General features: G+C 28.4%; 1 protein-coding gene across 1 annotated transcript in view; it reads left to right on the forward strand.

Moving 5' to 3' along the window:
- LOC107454269 (mitogen-activated protein kinase kinase kinase 11) overlaps positions 1 to 22,337 on the forward strand; it is a 34,310-nt gene that overhangs the window by 3,097 nt on the left and 8,876 nt on the right. Inside the window, exons 2-8 of the mRNA XM_016071394.4 lie at positions 7,148 to 7,328; positions 10,858 to 11,006; positions 11,513 to 11,688; positions 12,422 to 12,668; positions 16,881 to 17,009; positions 17,096 to 17,287; positions 21,096 to 21,353. Of these exons, the coding sequence (XP_015926880.1) occupies positions 7,148 to 7,328; positions 10,858 to 11,006; positions 11,513 to 11,688; positions 12,422 to 12,668; positions 16,881 to 17,009; positions 17,096 to 17,287; positions 21,096 to 21,353 (1,332 nt within the window). The remainder of the gene's footprint in view (positions 1 to 7,147; positions 7,329 to 10,857; positions 11,007 to 11,512; positions 11,689 to 12,421; positions 12,669 to 16,880; positions 17,010 to 17,095; positions 17,288 to 21,095; positions 21,354 to 22,337) is intronic.

Here is a 22,337-nt window from a genome sequence, read left to right on the forward strand (position 1 = left end):
GTATTTTCAATACAGTGATATTGTCACGTTTCAAATTCGAATTTGAGTTATCCATATTTAATGTGTTTAATTCGACGCGATTCCTTCGTAAATTTAGGTTGTTTGGGTAATAATTTTTTTTAAAGCTATTTCATATAGTTTTAGCGCCGATTATCGGAACTACTCGGGATCGAACGTGATTCGGATAATTGGAAAGTTGTTTGTTTAAATGATTATTATATATGACCTAACTTCCCTTCACACTTTTTCTAGGCTTAGGACTGGCAGTTACTATCTAAGCTCTGGCGTGTTTAAAAGTTGTTTTTTTTATTTTTTTTTTTAAATTATTTTTATCATGTTTCAGCTTTTTATAATTTTTTTGCCAATTACTGACTTTACTAAATTTTTCTTTATTTTCCATTTGAAAAGAAATACAGCAGAGACTTTTGTTTCAAAGAAGATGCTCTTTTTTGAGCAGCCATAGCCCTTAGTCTTTTTAAATAAATCAACTGAACTGGATCAAAATCATTTTGAAGTTCTAACCAATTCATTGCAATATCTATTGAATTGCATGCTTCTATATGAGAAGGTCCAATATCTTGAACTTGATCTCCTACTTCTACCTCTTCGTCTTAGGAGTTCCGATTTTCATTTAAAATTTCAGCAACAATTTCACCATCATTGAAAATTTGAACTCCTGGGTCGTTTTCAGTGTCTCGACAAAAGTCTTCTATTTCTTCTGCTTTATAATCTGGCATCTTTTCATCCGAAAGATCTACTGGTTCAGAAACTTCATTTTCTTTTGTTTTTCTGTTAAGAATTTTATTCCAAGATTTAAGATTCCAAGCACTGTAATCTCTAATCATTAACCATAAGTGACAACCAACCCATCCCCCAATTGTAGAAATAAAACGGATTTGGACATAGTTTTGATAATTGGACGTTCGGATAATCGGCGCTCTGCTGTACTTTTTAATGCAATGTGCGAATTTCAAATTTGTGTTATTACTTCTTTAAGTGTTCGAATCGTGAGTATTCTATCACAATTTCATGGTGTTTGGTTATGACTTTTTTAGCATTTATTTATGATTTTTTCACCCACTTTCAAAATCCAATATTTTTAATACAGTGTTATTACGTTGTTTGACTCCTTTGTAATTTCCTGTCGTCGGATGATAAGCCGTTCAGAAAGTTATTCCCGATCCTATGATATTGGATAATGTATCAGCACAAACTTTGCAGACAACCTAATAGTTCTTTCTGCGGTTATTTATAATTTTTTGATTTTTTGCACTTGGTTTTTTTTATTTTCAATATTTTTGTAAGATTATGTATGATGTTATAATTTTGAATTTGCAATTTTAGTTATTGCTTCTTAAGGCTTTTAATTTGCCAAAAATTGCGTCATGATTGACATTTGTGATCTTTTTTTCTTTTTTTTTTTTTTTCAAACTCTGATATATTTGATATGTTATTATGGCATGTGAATTTCAAATTAGAGCTATCTCTTTTTAAGGTGTTTTATAGATTTGCCACAAATCCGTCATAGATATACGTTACTTCCAGCCTTTCACACATGTTTTTTCTTATTCTGAATATTTTTATACAATATTCAATTTCTTATTCTGATAATTTTTATACAGTGTCATTGCGGCAAGCAAGTTTATTTAATTTAAGAAGTCACTTTTTGACGTGCTCAATTTAGATGGATTTTATCATAAATTCTCGTCCTTTATGGAAGTCCACATTAATTTTCGATCGCTTTTAACTGCAGTTATTACAATTGCTTATCTTTTTCCATTTATTTAGTCATCATTTTTCATATCCCGATATAAGTTTTTATTACACATGCAACATCAATATTCAAGAATAACTCATTTTAAAGCTGCTTTATAGAGTGAGAATTAACTGAGGAATTGTTTTTAATTTAAGCCAGTTATCTGGAAAAAAAATATTTTTTTAATTATAAGAATATAAATTTATATATTCTGGGTGTCAATATGTAAATATTTGTGAAGATTGATACCATGCTCTTTTTGAGGTCTAGAATGAACATTGTTTAAAAGTGATTTTTTTTTTTAAAGAAAAAAAGTGTTTAGTTAAAAAAATAATTTTAGTATTTAAAATTACTTAAAAAATTCATAGATATACTCCTCTCCCCCTTCCTCCAAAAAAAGAGAAACTTTTAAGAATTTAACCAGTTGAGAATACTATCAAAATAAATATCCCTAATAGTAATCAGAATTAAACCTATAAACACAGATAATTTTACCAGTGTGTAATTATTATTTAAACAATGAATTGATTTTTTATGGAATATAAATGAATGACAAGGCAGTGTGTTTAAGGGGTGGTTGCTTTTTTTAAAAAAAAAGAGGATCAAAAGGCGGGGAAGCTGGGTTGCCCTTCTCAAAACGCTTCGAACAAACACTGCAAGTACAATAAAAGAAAATTTCCAATCTACATAAATATAAATAACAAATCATTAAGAATAAAAAAAAAAATTAAAGAATTATTTTATTATTATTTTTTTTAATTATCAACCGCTCATATGTGACAAGTACATAAAGCCCATAATAAAAGAAACACAGGAAATAAAAAAGTGAAATTAAATTATTTATAATGATTATTAAGTAAGATTACAAAAAAAAAAAACAGAAAAATTATAAAAGAATAACAATTAAATTCATTTTATTGTTACATTTTCTAATTTCTTAAACTCTTTCCAAATTTATATTAATATGTATGTTTGGATATAGAAAGAGAGAAGGAGATGTTATTAAAAAATATGCAGTGAACATCTTGCCTAAACTTATAAAGATAAAGGTATGTAATGGACACTATGAAAACCAAATTTCTTTTGGTGGAGTTTAAGATTCTTGTTTATTGTTTCCTTATCTATGCCCAGTCAGGTGCAGTGGCCACCCATTTTACTTATTACATTTTATTTTCTTGAGGGGGTGTGGTTGACAAGAGAATAATGAGTATGAATAAGGTGCTTTGATTGATTGAATGGTTGCTATAGGAATTCATCTTGTGTGGTTTTGAAGAATTCCTTATCTGTAGAATTGTGAGAAAGAAAGAACAGGTGAATGTATGTGCTGTGTGTCTCCCATTCAAGTTATCTAGTATAACACATGGGAGAGACATTGTGATTTGTTCAAAATGATTCAGATTGGAAAATTGACTATGTTTAGTATAGAATTTTTATCGAATTTCCATGATTTTGGTACAGGTTTGAAAAAAGAAATTGCAAAATAGATCGAGATTCCAATCAGCATACTATCAACAATTTTATAATATAAAGTAACAGAGAGGCATTATTTACTTTGATTATTTTAAGAAATTAAATAGAAAGCAAGGTTATCATAAGTTGATTAACCGTGGATGCAAGGGCACGGGGTGCAAGAGGGTGCACTTGCAGCACCCCCCTGTCTTTCTTTCTTTTTTTTTATAACAATTAAAGAGATACAGAAAAACAATTTTGTTAAAAAAAAATTTATTAAAAATTTTTTTGTTCAAAAACAAATAATTAAGTAATTATTGACACATAACAATTAAAAAATTGTTTAATCAAACAAGAATTGCAATAGTGTTGTTTGCTGTCCAAATCTGTTTATAACTTTTTCAATGAATTCTGAGTCGTCTTTGATTCTTTTCTTATGCACACTGAGCATGCACGAACTGGGCAGATATCTAAGTTATATTTTTAAATTTCATTTAATAAAATATAAATAATATATTTTCTATTAGTTATTTAGTTTAACAAAGGTGTATAGCACAAACTGACTTCTCACGACTGAAAAACTTCATCAACACAATAAATACCAATGTTAAGCCTGCACAAACACGTTAGTATACGAAGCTACTGCTTGTAGTTATTTGTGTTTTAAAGTCAGTAGCTATGCCAGTGCCATCAATACAGTTTCTCGTGGCAAAATTTACAAGTACAAGAAATTCTTACTTTTTTTTAAATATCTTGGTAACAATGAAGAAATGTGTCTTGAAAAAATTAACAGATTAAAGTATATGTAATAACAAAACAAAATGTAATATTTTAAATTTTTTTGGGGGGAGGGGCTAGTTTGCTAGGGCATTTCACCCCCTTCTATATTATTCTGCTGGCGCCCTTGCATGGAGGACACTTTATTCCTGAACAAATAAATGTCACGGTGTACATGCTCATATAATGACCAGAAATTAAATTAATTCATACAAATATATGCTACAGTTTTTATTGGAAATGGAAAATTGAGTCTTGGACATTGAATATATATTATCTAAAGGTGGTTTTCTCAAAAAGTTAAATTTTGACTCAGGCAATTATGAAAAATTCATCTCATAATTAATGTTGATAATTTTTACATTAAGATCATGCTTTTAAGCAGTGTTTTCATCGCAGAAAAAAAAATGGGTAAGAATTTCCCACTCTTCCTCAAAAACAGGGTGAGATTTCAAAAAGTTAAGTAAGATTTCTAAAAATTTAAAAAAAAAAAAAAAAAAACACACACACACCAAGAAACTTGGAAAAAAAACATTTTTAAAACCTTCTAATTTTTAAAGCATTGAATATTTTTGCGGCACATCATATGGAAAATGTTCTACATCTACTTTTTCATCAGCTATTCTCATTAGGTTGCTCAAATGCGTATTTGTTTCGTTTTGATCGTTTCTACCCACATTTGTTTCATTTTCATTTGGCCATTTCGGAGTAGAAGGTATTGCCTTTACAAGGTATTTGTTCATCTTACATTAATGCGCAAAAAATTTGAACGTCTTGCATGAAGAAACCTTACGTACGGTAAACACGTGGTTGCAGAGAAATGCATTCTGAAAGAGGTTCCGTGGTTCAGAGAGATGGTGTTCTGTTGTTCTTAAAGGTTCTGAACAATACTGGTAAATAGGGAAGCTAGATAATGGGGCAGATGTTGAAAATAATGAAAGATCCAGGAAGAAAAGTGAAACGGATTTTATTCTAAATGGCGTAATTCGAAACTTTTTCCAAAATGCGAGAAATTCGCGAATTTTGAAATTGGCTTATAGAATGAGCGAATTTCTCGCGGTAATAATTTTTTAATGCGAGAAAAGAAAAAAATAAGCGAGATTCTCTCTATATAGTGAAAACACTGTTTTAAGTATACATATCAATGACAGGCAATGAAAAACTTAAAAAATAAAAATTTAGTGACAGTTTTAAATTATTACATGGAAACATGTAATTGCTGTCCCTTCACTGCTTTAAGCACATAACTAAAATATTTAATTTTGTTCTGTGAATTAAGAATTAATAAGTAAATATGGGAAAGCCTTTTAAATATTTAGTTGACAAATTATATCTTTTAATAAAATAGTGTAGCTAGGATTTTGAAGAAACATTAAAAAGTTTTATTTTTTCATTGCAAAAATATCTTTATCATTTATATTTTTATATTACCCTTAAAAAAATTCAATTTTTTAAGCTGGCACATAATAATTTAATTTAAAATCTTAACTGTATCATTTGGTCTATAGTAATTTAAAAACATAATAGATATTTCTATTTTTACGTTTTAAAATATAATTTGTATGTTTCATCCAAAATGTTTTTGTTTTAAAAAGTTGCTTTGGTGACATTTTTTAAATAACTAATGATTTAATTTTTGTATTTCTTGTTCCTGCGTTCAATAAGACTTTTAATCTAAATAGTGTATTGAAATTTCAGATAACTTTTTACTCGGGTTGAAATTTTATTTTTCCTCTTTTTATCGCTTATGTTTATACTATTTGTTTAAAATTAAAAAATGAGAAATTAAAACTGAAATTGTAAATTGCTGTGATGATTGAAAAAGGTTTTTCTTTTTTTAAACGAATAAACAAATTTATATTAATACACAAAAATTTTTTAAATAGATGATGACAAAAAAGGAAAATTTCAAAATTCGGATATTAATGTTAAAATTACAGCTTGAAGCAATTGTGCAGATTTAATTCTGCACTGTTAATTTTGCACAGTTCTTAGTTATTCGATTAATAATTCTTAATTATTCAATTCTCAATAAGAGTAAGAAAGAAAAACAAAAATGCCAATTAAAATTCCATTTTAAAATTTTGAAAATAAATGAATAAAAATACAGTTAAATACAGTACAGAACCCGTTATCCGGAAATCGGAAAACCAAAAAACCGGAACAAAATTCCATAAATTTTCCCGCCATTTAAAAAATAAAAAAAAATTTTTCCTCATAAGATTTTGGGATTTTTCTTTCTTTTTTAAAAGATGTTTACCTTACCATCATTTTGGAAATAATCATTAGTTAATAACTCCATCGTTTTTTCTTCTTTTTAAGATTATTTCTACAAAAAAAAAAATTTTTTTTTTTTAGTTGGGTTTAACAATAAGAAAAAACGGCTTTTTGTAGCGATTCAGAAAACCGGAAAAGTCAGTTATCCGGAATAGCGATGGTCCCGATCGTTCGGGATAATCGGTTCCCTACTGTATTTAAGAAAAAAGTATTTATTTATATATTCAATTTTCCTTTACTAGATTAATATTTTGATTTTCTAAATCAAACTATAGCTAAAATGAAATACCAAACCTACTATACCTTAGACTTTGGAAACTAAGCATTCTTATGAGCAATGACATAAATATTTTTGGGTCTCTTTTTATTTATTTATTTTATTTTTACTTAAGGTAGATCCATTATGTAAATAACTTAAACCATTTTAAAATTTTCAAAAATATACCATTCATACTATTCACTTATACCATTTTAAATCACTTATACCATTTAAAAAAATTTATGTAAAATAACATAAATTTACACTTCAAATTATTCAGATGTTTAAAAGGGGAAAAAAACTGAGAGAAAAGAAAGATAAAGTTAATTTCCAAGATGAAATAGTATGAATAGAATTAATTATATTAATATGTGGGTTTATAAGGAATGTTTACTTTTAAAATTTAATTAGAATAATTTTTTTCTTTTGAAATTAGTTTTGCCAATATATATCTGCTAATGCACTATATTTTAAAATTTCTCCTAGTCCCCGTGGCTTTTTTGCATGTCCCATCCACAATTTTTGGTGTATTTGACGCAATATTGTATCTAGGCAGAGCTGTGAGATTTCATCTACTTGCATTGTTCTTTGTTGATATTGTTCTTATGCTTTGTTAATTTTTATTCTAGTATTACTGAGCGAACCGGTCGGCCCCAATGATCTAGAAAACAAGACTTTGAAAATCACAGATTTTGGTCTTGCGAGGGAGGTCTACAAAACAACCAGAATGTCTGCAGCAGGAACTTATGCATGGATGGCACCTGAAGTAATTAAATCGTCCACATTTTCCAAAGCGGCTGATGTTTGGAGGTATATATATATTTTTTAGTAATTTTAGTTTATCATACATTATTTCATTTGTTTATGTTCGAAGGACTCAAAACTAAAAATAGTCCATAGATACGGGCCCACTATAATTTGGCTTGGACCACCATAAATAAGAATTATCACTGGCTCCCCTCAGACCAGAAATCAATAGAAAGGGGTGGTATATGGTTAGTATTTTTGTCTTTTAAAAAAGCATATTATATCGTAAATGTTAATATTGCAAATTCTTTGCTTAGTAATTTTTATTTAAATTCACTTTTTTTTTTTTTTTTTTAATAAGACATTTGACAGAGACATGTAAGATGAGTGCCACTCTTCAGTCCCGGGGACTGAAATCAGTCATCTTGAGAAAATGCCAATGAGCTGAATTCTATAGTACAATTAATATCTTCCCAATTTGTTGGTCCCGCAGTGGACTGATCCTTAAGACGCGGTTTCCAGCAGATCGCCGAAGTCAAGCATCACTGGCTGCGGTTAGTGTGCGGTGGGTGACCACTTAGATCAGTCTTCGTAGGGACCGAGGATGTGTGCGGTATTGGTTCTTGTTAAACGGTTCTAGCGTAAATTGCTCGACTTAGCGTGCATGTCGTCGGGCTGCCGAAGTGGGGGTGCCATCCCCTCTGCAGAGGATCGAAATTGTGATGTCATGTCTTCGGATCATCCTCAGGGATGTTTCCCAGATCGTCGCCAATAGCCCATTGTGCAGCTCTAGTGCGACGTAAATGAACAACAATCCAATTTGTTTTTTGAATTTACAAAAAAATGTTTTTTCCTTAAAAAATTGACCAAAAAAATTTTGGTTTAAAAATAGCTTTAAAAATATTACTTTTTAATGAGAACATTATTTTTCATAATTATTGTATGATAATCAAATAACAATGTGACACCACAATGAAAGAATTGGAATATAAAAACTTCTGACGTCTTCAGTGTTGAGTCTGCTTGAGTTAGTTTTTTCCCCTCAGTTTTTAGAAATGTTGAGAGAATCAAAATAAAATGCTCAAATTGAGATTATTTTTTAAAAAGTAGAATTTATAGAGCTATGGCTAAAAATTGATGATGAAGTGAAAAATATGTAGAGATATGAATGGCTCCAAGAAAAAAAATTTAATTTATTTTTCAGCAAATTGTGTGAAAAAAGATAACAGGTAGCTTTATTTTGTTTGCCGCATAATTAAAAAAAATTAAAAAGCCATTGATATAATATGTGGGCCATTCTCATGGTAAGATACTTTTTGCAGTTATTGAGCTTTGAAAATTCTGTTCAACAATGCTAAACTGTGTTAGTAAAATTAAGTTCAATTTTTTTTTAGTTCCACCAAACCAGTAACATTTTATATATTTGATGATCCCTTGGGTCAATTATTAACTTTTCTTAATTTCTATCTCTGTTTTTAGACCCATTGTCTGTTAATGTAACATATAAGAGTCATTCAACAGTAAAGACAAGTATTGGGGTTTTCTTTCACCAAATGTCCCCTCCCCCCTTCCTATGAATGCAATTATGTATATCAGTAATGCAGTGTTTCCCAAAGTGTGGTACGCGTACCCCCAGGGGTACGGGAACAGTTTAGCGGGGGTACGCGTTCTTATGCGAAATATCTTGCAACAAACGAAAATTTCAAAAAATTTTATTTAAAAACAAAGCTAGCCATGAAAATTAACTATTACGTATTTTTCCATTGGCTATTTTTTGCTGAGTTAACAGTTAATAATTAGTGGGGCCAACAGCCAGTTGCGATTTTTGACTTTTGTGCAATTTTTTTATAGTATTCATTTTTTTATTAGTGGTACACAGCGTTACGAAAAATTTGGAAAGGGTTCACAAGAGTCATAAGTTTGGGAAACACTGCAGTAATGGGTCAAAAAATATACCAGTAGAGGTTGTCATCGTACTGCCTTAATAAATTAATTTTATAGTTTCTCAGGAATATAAAAATTTAAGTATGAAGAATACTATTTAAAGTACAGAGGTAAAAATCCACATTCTTTTAGTTTAGGAATGAGGTGATTTGCTTGCCTTAGATACAGTTGAATACTGTAGTGAAAGTAACATGTTGTCATCTTTTGGCAGCAAGGTTGGCAAGTTTCTGCCGTGTTGGTTAAAACCACTGGTAGAAACTGGTTAAAACTGGCATGGCAAAAACCCTTTTCTGCCACATTTGTAGCACAAATTCAGAAAATGACTTAAAAGTAAGTGCTGAGATTGACATATAATGGATAATTCCTAGAAAAAAACAATTAAATGTTAAAGTACAATTTATTTACAAAATTATCACCATTCAAAATCAAATATTACATTGTTTGCACTCTGCAGTTTCTAAACCTAAACAATTTCTCAATTTGCTATGCACGAACGAGAAATTTGAGAAGATTCTCTCAAATCCAGCAGAACCAGCAGGCATTGCCATCCACAAAAGATTCAAACTGTTACTATACTGTTATAATAATTTGATTGTTGCCATGCAAATTATGTCTTGAAAAGAAAAAAAACTACTATTTGAAAATAGCTCTATTCAGTTATGTTTAGAGTTAAATGATAATTACTGAATTTCAGAATTTAATATAATAAACTAAAATCTAGTATTTATATTTATTATTACATTACTTTATTCTTCATTTTATATAAATAGCTGATATACTGCACTCTTTATATTTAATATAAACAAAATAATATATACTTATAAACAATGAATTAAAAAGTTTGTTACAGTTACATGGAGTTAAATTTTTCTGTTTACTTAAACAAAATGTCATTAAGCAATTACTAGAACTAATATAGAAGTTTTTTTAGTTTCTGCCAGTTTTTACCGATTATAACCAGTTTCTGCCACTGGCATGGCAAAAACCAGTTTCTGTCCGCAAAAAGCCAACCCTGTTTGGCAGAGACTTTTGTTTCTTTAACAGACTCTTGTTGGATGTAATTATTTATCATAAGAAAGCAAATTTTTCATAGGGTGGTTGTGGTATATCACTTTATGCCCCGTAAGTCTTCAATTACAACTTACAAAATATGTCATGAAATACTCTGTAAGATTATAGTATAAATAAAACTTTTTCATAAATTCGGTTAGAATTAGTAATAATGATTATAATATTTTTAAGTAATCCAGAATTTAAAAAAAAATCATTAAAATCATAAAGTTTGAATTTGTTGCAATGATTCAAATGAGGAAGCTAATCATTTGAAACAGATCTATATGTTTTGTAAAGTTATGCTCTTTTTTTTCTGTAAATATTTGGAATTTTCTTAAAGAATATATCTATGATTTAGGAATAATTTAATTGTTCAATTGACCTGCAGTTGGATGTTTATTATTTTAATGATGTACTAAATTTATTATTCAAATATAAAATTTCAAATTTGCTACCTTTTTTTTTAACCGTATTTATAGCTACTTTTATTATGTAAACGCTGAGAAAAATATTCTATGTCTTTTTTATTCTTATATATATTGGAATTTATTTCCTATGCTATTTATAATTAATTGTATTTTTATTTTTTTTCCAGCTATGGTGTTGTATTGTGGGAACTATTAACTGGAGAAACACCTTATAAGGGCATTGATGCCTTAGCTGTTGCTTATGGAGTTGCAATGAATAAACTAACCTTGCCAATTCCCTCAACATGTCCACTGCCATTTTCATCTCTTATGAAATGTAATATTTCCTTTTTTTTTCCTTCCTTTTTTGCATTTTTTTGTATGAATATAATTTTATATTCTTTTAATTATGTTTATTTTATATAAAAATTTAAACCTTAAGTTTTAGTGAATTTAGATTATTTAAAGAATATATCAAATGCCAGATAAAATCAGTGATTACTGCAAAATTTATTGAATCTAGGTCTGGCATTAAATATGAAATATTTAGTTATATTCAATTCATAGAATGTGTTAATGGAATGTGAATTGTTACTTTAAATATAAGTAAATAATTTATGACCAATTAATGCTTCATAAATAATGTAATGTTATTTTTCTGAAGTAAGAACATGTTTTTTAACATTTAAAAATTCAAGCATAGTTGCCATTTTTGTCAAAATGTTATAAATATTAAAATTTTTGATATCCCTTACTTTTCAATATTATTGGACCAGTCTTATGTATTCTTTGGTCTAGCTGTTAGTCAAAGTAAAAAAATTTGTCGTCTTTTGTGTTCTTTAGGCTGCTGGAACCCTGACCCTCATCAAAGACCTTCTTTTGATGTACTTTTAAAAGAGTTAGAGATAATTTCTCGCTCATCATTTATGAATACCCCTCACGAATCCTTTCACTCAGAGCAAGAAAAATGGAAATGTGAAATTCAAGAAATGTTCCATGAGCTGCGACTCAAAGAAAAAGTAAGTTTCGCCTTTCATGACTGCCAACTCTATGGGTCAATTTCTCATCAAAACTCTCCTGATTTTTGTATTGCAAGTATTGCTGCCAAATTTTTTTTGGGAGATTCTTGTGATATTTACAACAGTAATTTGCATTTGTTTTTATTATTAAAAGGTGATAGTTTTGTTTCTACATAACATCAGAATTTCTTTTTTGTTTTTCCTCTTTTATTTGCTTTCAATACCAATTAAGATAATTTTTAATTTTATGAAATGTAAAATGGCAAAACAATCTATTGTGTTCATTTATATTAAATTTTGTTTGAATTCATATGTTAATATTTTTTCTGCATTAGGTTAAATATGTTATATTTGGTGTAGAAATTGTTTTTTTATTTTGTTAATGCGTTCAACATGGCAATTTTCTTCAATATAATATTTATTTTATCTGCAATCCTTTAAATTTTCATAATTCCAAGCCTTGTGCATATAAATATTAAAAATAACAGCATTAAGTGTTAAAAGTAACTGATAATTAAGTGAAATAATTAGTAGCTGAAAATATGCAATAGGTATGGCAGATTGCATTTTGCTGCAATTTTTTTTTTTTTTTTTTTTTTAAATCCACAGTTAGATAAATCATACAAAGATGAATCGTAAAGATTTTTTCTGTGAATATATTCTTCTCCCATCTTAAGCAAAATGTTGTTGTTTACTTTTGACGAATAAATTCAGAGTGTACATATATTTTTAGGAGTTGCGCTGCAGGGAAGAAGAATTGACAAAAGCCCTAATCCAACAAAAGATTCATGAGGAACAGTTGAAAAAAAGAGAGCTTGAACTTCATGAGAGGGAAATAGATCTTTTGGAACGTGAATTAAATATCATGATACTGCAGCAGCAGCAAGATCGTCCGACACCTAAGAAGAGAAAAGGGAAGTTCAAAAAAAGTCGTTTGAGACTATTAAAAAATGGGGGCCAACAAATAAGCATGCCATCAGGTAACATTTTTATTGGTTTTAAGCAAAATGATTTACATAAATGTTTTAATTTTAAATAGCAATTTTTATTTATTTTTTTTAAATGTTGGTGTTCTGTTCAAATGTTTTTCCTTGATTATTTAAATGCTTGGTATATTTAAAATACAAGTGCCAATATTATTATTCTCTCTATTACTTGAAGAGTAACAACCCTTTCCCAAAGATAAATGCACTTTTCTTGCCCTTTTAAAAAAATTGTATCTTTTATTTATTTTATTTATAAAAAAAAAAAGTAGTTCCTTGGTTAATTTCATTTAACAAATTTATTTAAATCTACGCTGCTGAACAATTAATATATCTTTGGTAATAAATAAAATGACCGTTAAAAAATCTTTTATTAATTGGATTTCATGTATAAACTAAAATGAAGGCTGCAAGTGACAGTCCAGGGTGCGTACAGACTCCTTATACTCCTTAGAAACTCCTTGGAAATAAAAAAGTCTCCAAGGAGTACTTGGAACTACTTAGATTTCCAAATTAGTCCTTAGAAACTCCTTAGATTATTGCTTTGCATAGATGAACTTACTAAGTCCGCTGAGGAATTTGCTGTCCAAGCTGGGAAACTAAATGATATGCAGTGGTGCTAGTGCTTCGCCGATCCGAGCCAATTGTGGAAACCTGCTCCTACATGCCCCAAATTTAAGTAGTTGGCTTAAATTGCTCCAAAAAGGATATTTTCCCCTGGGTATCGTGAAGTCACAATTTTGCGGCAACCAAGCTACTGCCATGTGGGTTGCTCTGGATTCAGTGGGAAGGATTCTTGCACTTTCATGTGCAACTCTGCTTTATTTTGCAAGATATTCTCAATTTCAGGCTTCATTTTCCACTCTCTGAAATGGAACCAAAACTTCTCTTGAATTTTCGGGGACCAACTAAACATTGCAAAATTTTAATAGCAAGAGAGAATTTTATTTCTCTTGTTAATTTCATACTCATAAGTGCTATCAACTTCGTACATGGCAAGCTAATGGCGTTCTTGTGCTATTCTATTTATAGATTAGTACCATGATCTTTGAATTAATTTAAGGGACCATTCACTAAGTACATATTTTCATTGTTGATCCTCAGAGCAGTCAAGAATCACAAAGCTTCATAACCTCAAAATTTCCATCTCCCCTTTATTCATTAATTTAATAAAGATAAAAATTGATTGAGTTTCTTAAACGTAATTTTTTTTATTTTAAGGGACCATCCACTAATTGCATATTGTATTTAAACATTGGTTTTACTTAATTGATTTTTTTTTAATAAAATTTTTCTGTTTTTTACTTATTGCATTTTATTATTTTATTAATCCTTTCAAAAATTTCGGTGCTCTTAATTTGTTCAAGGAAAAAACTTAATAATATTTAGAGGCAAGCATGAAGAGAGGGGCTTGCAATATTTTAAATGCAGCAAAAAATCTTACGTTTTTCAGATTTGTCATTCAAAAATACTTTAATTAATCTCTTAATGATTTAAAAATGATCTTTGATTTAAAACAATTGATATAAAAAATTTAACTATCACAGATTTGGGAAATATTATGAGTGTAGGAACAATATAATAATTTACTTCTGACAAATTTTTTTAGCTTCAATGCTCATTGAATTTGCATTAAAAAATTATTTAATTTTTTTTAATCATTTCATTAATAAAATACTGTACTAGGTAACCAATTTTAATAAAAATTTATTAGGGGCCATTCACTAATTTACATTTGTAATAAAACTTGATAAAAGTTTTCTTAATTCTTTATATATTTTTATGAATTCAGTATGATCAATATTAATCTTGTTAATGTTTTGTTGAATATGCTATTACCAATAACATTTATTAAAATTTTAAAGAAAAATACACTCGATAACCTTAAATAATAGTTAAATTAATTAGTCTTGAATTATCTTTTACAGAATTAAATAAAGTAATTATTAATTTAGAAAATAGTATGAGCCACGTATATTGAATTTATTTAGATTGCTTTTGCCAAAAGCTCTTTTTTTTTTCTTAAAGAAATATTTTGGCTATATTAAATTAATTTTTAGGTCTTTTCCAAACTGAGACACCATTGATTCACTTGCTGTATGATGAAATGGTGTCTCTAGTAAAGGCATTGTTAGGGCGTTTTTTAAAGAGTTATGCTTTTCTTAGTTTGTCAGGAAAGGACTTAAAATCATTGGATGTAGAAAACGCAGATATTTGGCAAAATTCAAATTTAATAGATGTTGGACTAGATATCACAAATGTGATGACATCCTTATCTTCTTCAGAAAAAAATTCTAATTTAGGTGCCAGGTCTATGGCATGTGCAAAAAAGTTATTAAAAGCATTGCCTTTTGAAAATAGGTTAGTATTCCATATTAAAGTGTTGCATCCTGTAATGAGAATGGAAGGCACTTCTATTAAGGCATCTTTGTTACTAGATGAATGGACGAGGTTACAAAGAAAACCAGAAGGTTATTCTTCTGACTGAAATGAATATGCACCAATTGATATGTTGTGAAAAAAGAAAATTTGAGAAATATCAAATATCCTCTTTTAGCAAAGCTTTTTAAATCTCTTTTGTGCATACCACGTGGGAATGCCGATGTTGAAAGAAGTTTTAGTGTGAACAAAAAGCTTCTTGACAATAGGGCAAGTTTAAATTCACATAGTATTAATGGTTTGAGACAAGTTGTGTCACATATCAGCAAAATAGGGAGTTTAAATAACTTTAAAGTTGACAAAGATATGATTAAAGTGGCTGGTGCAACATTTAAAAATTATTCTGTTCAATTAGAGGTTAAGAAAAAAGAAAGTGAAAATACTGAAACTGAGGAAAGCAGATTGAAAGCTGCTGAAATTGATTTGCAAAAGAAAATTGAAGGCTTCTCAGGATCTCTCAGCCACAGCTGAAAAAAATATTAAATATGGGTTAAATAATAAAGACATGTCGATTATAGAAAGCGAACAGATCCTCTTATCTGAGGAAAAGTCGAGGATAGCAGAATATTTAACAGCATTGGAAGATACCAAATAAAAACTTAATTTTTTAATGCAGGGACTTTCATAAAAATGAAAAAATAAGACACGTTATTAATGAACAAAATTTAAAATTCTTGTTATTAAATTCTTGTTTTAATTCATTTTATTACATATGCTCCAAATCTTCGTTTCACTGCTCCAAAATTGCCTTTTTGTTCCTCTAAAGCCACGTTTAGCCACTTGCACCACTGGATATGACTTAGCTGTCAAAATCTAGCAGTTTAAGAAAACTTTTAAAATAATAAAAATTGAATTGCAAGAGTTAGAAGAAGAAAAATAACAGCAAATAATTTTGCATGTTACAAGCAAACTCAATTAATAATTTGCTGTGATTTTTTTTTCTTGCTATAAAATGCCTTAGATTTTCTTATGTATTCAAATTTAAAAATATAAGATTGGTAGGTTTTTATGTCAATCCTTAACATCTGTATTTTAACAAGATTTATTAAAATATTTGAAATTGGAAAATGTATTTATGCGTCAAAGTGATAACTTAATTTATTTTTCTTGACGAAGTTTGACAAAGTCAAAATGTATTTCAAAAGGGATAGAAATTAAATTCAAAATATACATTTTTGCAAGTTCCTTATAATAACTGCTTTTTAATTTTAAAAAAAAAACTATCTTTTACACAAAGTTTTTAAATTTTTGATAAGTCCTTAAAATTTTGGACTCCTTGGATTTCTTCTTCTGATCTCTGTATGAACCCTGCAGTCACTTGATGATCAAACAAAAAAAATTACTTAACATTGGCTAGATTCTGCATTTTCTAATGTAATAAATACTATTTTACTTTGATACTAAGTTTATCTTCAATATTGGCACTTGTAATAACATTCATTCAAGTATATTTCTTATATTATATAAATTTGGTATATTTCTTCCAATTTTCTACAAATAACAGTGGGAACCCTGTTTTACAGACTATGGTAAGTCAAATACTTCACATCTCTTAAAATTACTTGTCACACTATGCGTGTAAAACAAAATAGGAGTTCTGTGTACTTTTTTGCTTTTCAATTTGTTTTAAATGGAGTTAACTCCAAGCTTAAAATCTCTTAGGTGCTAAAAATGACGAGTTATTGGAAAATATCAATTAGAAAAGCAAAAACATTTTTAAAAGTAAATTCTTGTAATCATTCCTGTATTGTCCTTTTTTTATTTATTTAGATTTTCGCCACAATATAACTGTTCAGCAAAGCCCAAATCTACGAGGAAATTCTAAAGGTTTGTATAACCCATCTAGTCCTGATAGCCCACCTTCATCGCCCAATCTACCTCGACTACGAGCTTATGCCTGTAAGTACTCGTTTGTGTAATGCATTTTATAATTTGCCTTTTGTGCATTTAAAAAAAAAATTAAAACCATGTTATTTCAATTTCAGTGCAAACAGATGGTCTGAAGGGTAAAACATGGGGACCAAGTTCCGTACATCAAAAGGAACGATATCATTCTCGGCAGATGTTTCCCATTGATGGGAATAAAAGATGGTCAAAAAGTGCTCCAAATTTAGAGAAACCTCCGTTGCCAGTATCTGGGGGTGGTATTTTAAACACTGCAGCATTAACAGATAGTGGTGTGTATAATTTTCTCTTTTAATGTGTGTCATTATTTTCCATGTGGGTTAATGGTTATAAAAGGTGTTTTTTTTCACATTGTATACACATACATATATTGTACATAAGTATTTAATCTTCACGTGTGTAGTTTCATATTGGATAACTCTGATAAAATTTTTGTTGAGTACAGCTTGTGCTAGTTCTTTTATGATGCCTTAAGCTGTTATTGACTGAATAAATCCCTTCCCGACCCCTTTTTTTAATGTTTTAAATCATTAAATTTTTTAATTATTTAAGTACCTTCTACTTTTCGATAGTGATGATTTTTATTTGAAAATATTCACTATAGGCAATAATAGTTTTTTTGCATTTAAATACCTCTTAAAGTCAAATTTTATGTTATTCTGATTTATTTCCATACTATACACAATACTATATATACTATACAATATTTGAGGAACATAGAGAAGTATTCGAAAAGACAAATTTTTTGTTTGTTGTATTAGCTTGAAGGCAATAAGTATAGGTGCAAAATCTCAAGAGTTCATATTTTTATTTGATAGTGAAATTTATTAATTTTATATTTTCTAATTGTAAATGAGTATAATTTCTTACATTCTCTTATTTAAATTAAAACATATTTCTTTTGCAAAGCAAAACACAATAATTTTTCCATCATGAGCAATTTTTGATAACACAGCTATTATTGTCTTCAATTGCAATAATACGTTTATCACACGAGAGAGAAATATGAGCAACTGTAGGCATTATCTTGACTCTAATGGCAACTTTGCAGTAAGGAGTTCCCGATAGGGTTTCTTAATTGTCCAAACAGTTGCTCGTAGCGGTATTTTTGTTATTTATTTTAACTTTTGTGTAATATAATTTTTTTTCCAGTCTGATGCTATTATCTATTATTTTGAAGTTATTTGTATTTTATGTATAAAAAGTACAGTTTTTTTACTTATACATATTTACGTGCCCAACATTTCTATCGAGGCAAGTGAAGTATTGTTGCCTGTGGTTATCATTACGCTAAATCGAATTAGAATAAAACCAAGTTGTCTGATTTAATAGTTTAGCAGTTATTAAATTTATTAAATGTTTTGATGGATAAAAAGTAAATGCATTTTTGCTCATACCAATTTAAGCAACTGACATTGTAATCTAGATCAGTGGCTTCCAACTGGTGGCCCGCGCAGCCTTTTTTTTGTGGCCCGCGAACTAAAAATGTGTTAGTTGTCATTTTTTTGCGGACAATTTTCGTAAAAAATCTATATGGGTTTAAAATACTTTTCCCGTTGATAAAAACCTAATTTCTTCGTTTCTGTGAAATTTATCATACCAACGGTGCAAAAAAATTATTTCTCTGGCTTTGCATCCAAGAAAATTTTTATTCAAGTACAAAAATAATCGTGTATGTTGCTCTTTTTTCTTTCTTTTTTTTTTATTTTGTGAATATAATTTAGCATGTGTGTATCAGAAATTTTCTCGAAGAAATTCTCCGATTTAACTTTTTGAAACCACTCATTTTGGACGAAAATATTTACACACACATTTGTAAATTTAAAATGTAAGTATCTATTCTCTGGTAGTTGCAGCAGACAAACCTCAATTTTGTCATTAAACATTTTGTGTGCTACTATGTAAGTTTTAATACCAACCTTTTTAAAGTTTTATATCTTAACAAGTAGATATCTGTTGCACATTGATTGTTTAATACATGGGTGCACATTAAAGATATTGTAGCCCGAATTTTTTAATATGAAATTAAATATTTTAAAAAATCTACTTATTTTAGTTTGTAATTCAATACTTTTGTTTTGTACAACTTGGTGAAAATCTGACAGTAATATTTAATGTTCCTTCAAACATAAAGAGTCCCGCACATAAAGAGTCCTTTGAACTAATAGTTTAGAAGAAATTAGGGTTTCATATATGAAATATACAATTATTAACATACTTTGTACTCATAAAGTACGTATGACATCATAACCATTAGATCTATCAAATCAACTTTGATTTTTTTTTTTTTTAATTTAATCTAAAAAGATACATATAAAATAATACCTGCCTGGTCAATATAACAATGTCTAATGTTTAATTGTCATAATTAATTACCTGATATTGCATTAATTGTAATTATCATCAGAAATATTGCTGTTACAAGTATGCCATTTAAAAAAAAATGATTTTCAAATACAAGAAGCTTGGTTTTGATGAATTAAAAGTCATACTTACAGTTTATTGTTGAAAAATGTAAAACATTCATTACTGGTATAATGTAGCAATTAATGTAGTAATTAAAAATTACCGGACATATTTTAATACAAATTTAATGTAACATACAATATATAAATTCAAATTAAATTATAACTTTAAAAAAGCAATATTTTTTTAAGAGGACTCTATTTATGTACTTTATTATTTTTGTTATACTATATGTAAATTCAAATAAATCATATAAATTATAACTAAAAAAAAAAACGATATTTTTTAAGAGCACTCTTTATGTACCTTATTATTTTTGTTATAGGCTTTAAATTATTTTGCATTTAAATTATTTTGCATTTAAAATAATATAAGAATCAATTTAAAAATTGAAACATTTAATATCAAGTGTTAACATTTAATACATTATTTATTTACATTTTTAAAATTCTTTGATTTCAGTCATAAAAACAATATTACATTTCTTTCCTCCTACATCTGACAAATCTTACAAGGTTCTAGAAATCATAAATTATGTGTATGAAACGTTTTTAGCTCTATTGAAAATATAGTTATATACTTATTCCCCTTCTAGAAAAGTAAATTATCAATAGTTAAATGTATGTTAACTTTGAATTATAATAGACAAAATATTATGGAAATAATACACGAAAACAAAGAGAGGATTAATGTGAATCCAGTTATAAAAAGGAAGGAGATTGTGGAATTTGTATTTTTAAAAATTACTCCTTATATATTATATTATGGCTTCTTTTTAAAACTTTTAAATAATTATTGCAAAATGGGGTAACTTTGTGGATGACAAGGTTTTTCTGAGTTTTCCAACTTGTTACTGTTTCAAAATAAGCTTTCCAAAAATTTAACTAATTCTTAGGGAAGAATGAAACAATTTTTACAAATAAAAATAAATTAAGACTTTTTTCTAATAATCGATCATATGCTTTTACAATTAACAGAAATAAAGATTAAAATTTAGAAATAAAGAAATACAAACTCTATTATCATGAAATTAGAAGCTAATTCTGAGTTTTTTTCCTTAAGAAAAAAGGAAAAAAGATTTTATTTTGAAAACTTTGAATTAAAATCTTTGATATTCATAATTTAGAGTGTTATGAAATGCTTTTAATAATAAATTAACAGGGTGGGTGGCATTTTTAAAAAATGCTTAAAAGTGCTTATTTTTTATTTCTGTTTTTAAAAGGCCCTTAAGGATGCTTTTTTTATTTAGTGTTTGTAAAATGTGTTTAATTTTCTCTTTTAAAAATATTTTTTCTTTGCCGTGTCATGTCCTCATAAATTACAGAAAAGGCATGGTTTTCACAATTTTCTCTGAAATATTTTTAGAAACTTATTTTGTATTATGTGCAGTTTTTGAAATGTTTTTGCATTTTGTTCACTTTAGGTTTATAAATTAACATTAAACAATAGAAAAAAATAATTTTTATTACTGCACATATTCTAATTATGATTTTTTTTTTCTGGAAAGTTTTTTTTTTGAAAATTCTGGCTACGCATCCTGGTTAATATATTTTTAAATTTGCAATTTTAGATAAGCTATTATTTTTTTACTAATTTCTTTGTGTATTTTTCCAGCTTATGACAGTGAGATAAACATCTGCAGATCCTACAGTCTTCATAACGGAAATGGAGAGGTTTCTAGTAGCACAAAACGATCCTCTCTGCCACGGAGGTTCATGGGATCCATATTGGGAAACATGAGTGCCATTCTAGCTTCAGTGGCTGCGGGATTTGATATCAGAGCTCCCAAATACTCTTCGCTCCACCCACGCTTACCCTCTGCTTGGCCCGATGATGTCGAGGACGCTGAAAAGTGGTGGCCAAAAGAGACTGGTGAGTGTTCTTCGTGTGTGTGGTATTTTCCACCTAACGGTAGAGGTAGCTTCCGAAAAAAACAAAACGCAGTCTCTCGAAAGAATAGTTTTAAAGCAGTCTATCGAAAGAATTCATTGAGGAATTCTGTTCGTTGTTAAGTTTTAACAAATATTTCATTTTATTCAAGAATCATTATCATCATTTTTCATTATCCAAAGTTTTGAAGCTAAGAAATTAGTTCTTTAATGACTCAAGATTCTGCCTTGGATCCATGATTAATTTTTTGTTACATATTTGTACATGTTGAAAACCCCACATACATACGTTGTACATATGTCACTGCCAAAAATTTGCTATAGTTTTGAGTTTTAAGAGAGACTTGTTTAGTCGAAGTTCCGTGTTGTGTTAAGGAATTTCTCTAATCACTTAAACTGAGTCTTTCACACTTACATTAATAGTTTTATTTTTACATTTTTATTTAATCAAACCTAGTTGAAACCGTTACATTCCATTATTCTATGGTAATTCATTAGAGAATAAAGGGATAATTCCGCATCAAATCGATCCATGATTTTGAATCCAAATTTTAGGTTTCAATTGTCGGCATGTTTGTTAATTTTGCTCCGACTTGAAAGAAACAGTCAGATTTTTTGTACCATTTGTTTTTGAGTTATGCATTTTTATAATTTTTAAATTGCTGTAACTTTAAAACTTATTAATCTATTGACCTTAATTTTATATCAATCTGTTCAGTTTTTAGGGGTATTTCATAAGATATATTTATAACATGGCTAAATTATTTAAAAGACACAATCTTTCGTTAGAATGCAAATTTTGATTACAATTAAAAAATGTAATATTTCTGAATGGAAAAATAATAATTTTATTCTTTTTTCACAATGTGTGCTAAATTTCGAGAGTTTTTTTTTTTTTTCCTGGGGTCCAGAGAAAAAAAAATTTTCAAGTTAGTGGGTTATGTCAGTGTTAAACAGGGAAAAAAAA

The sequence above is a fragment of the Parasteatoda tepidariorum genome, chromosome 10 (assembly GCF_043381705.1).
Source record: "Parasteatoda tepidariorum isolate YZ-2023 chromosome 10, CAS_Ptep_4.0, whole genome shotgun sequence".
NCBI lineage: Eukaryota > Metazoa > Arthropoda > Arachnida > Araneae > Theridiidae > Parasteatoda > Parasteatoda tepidariorum.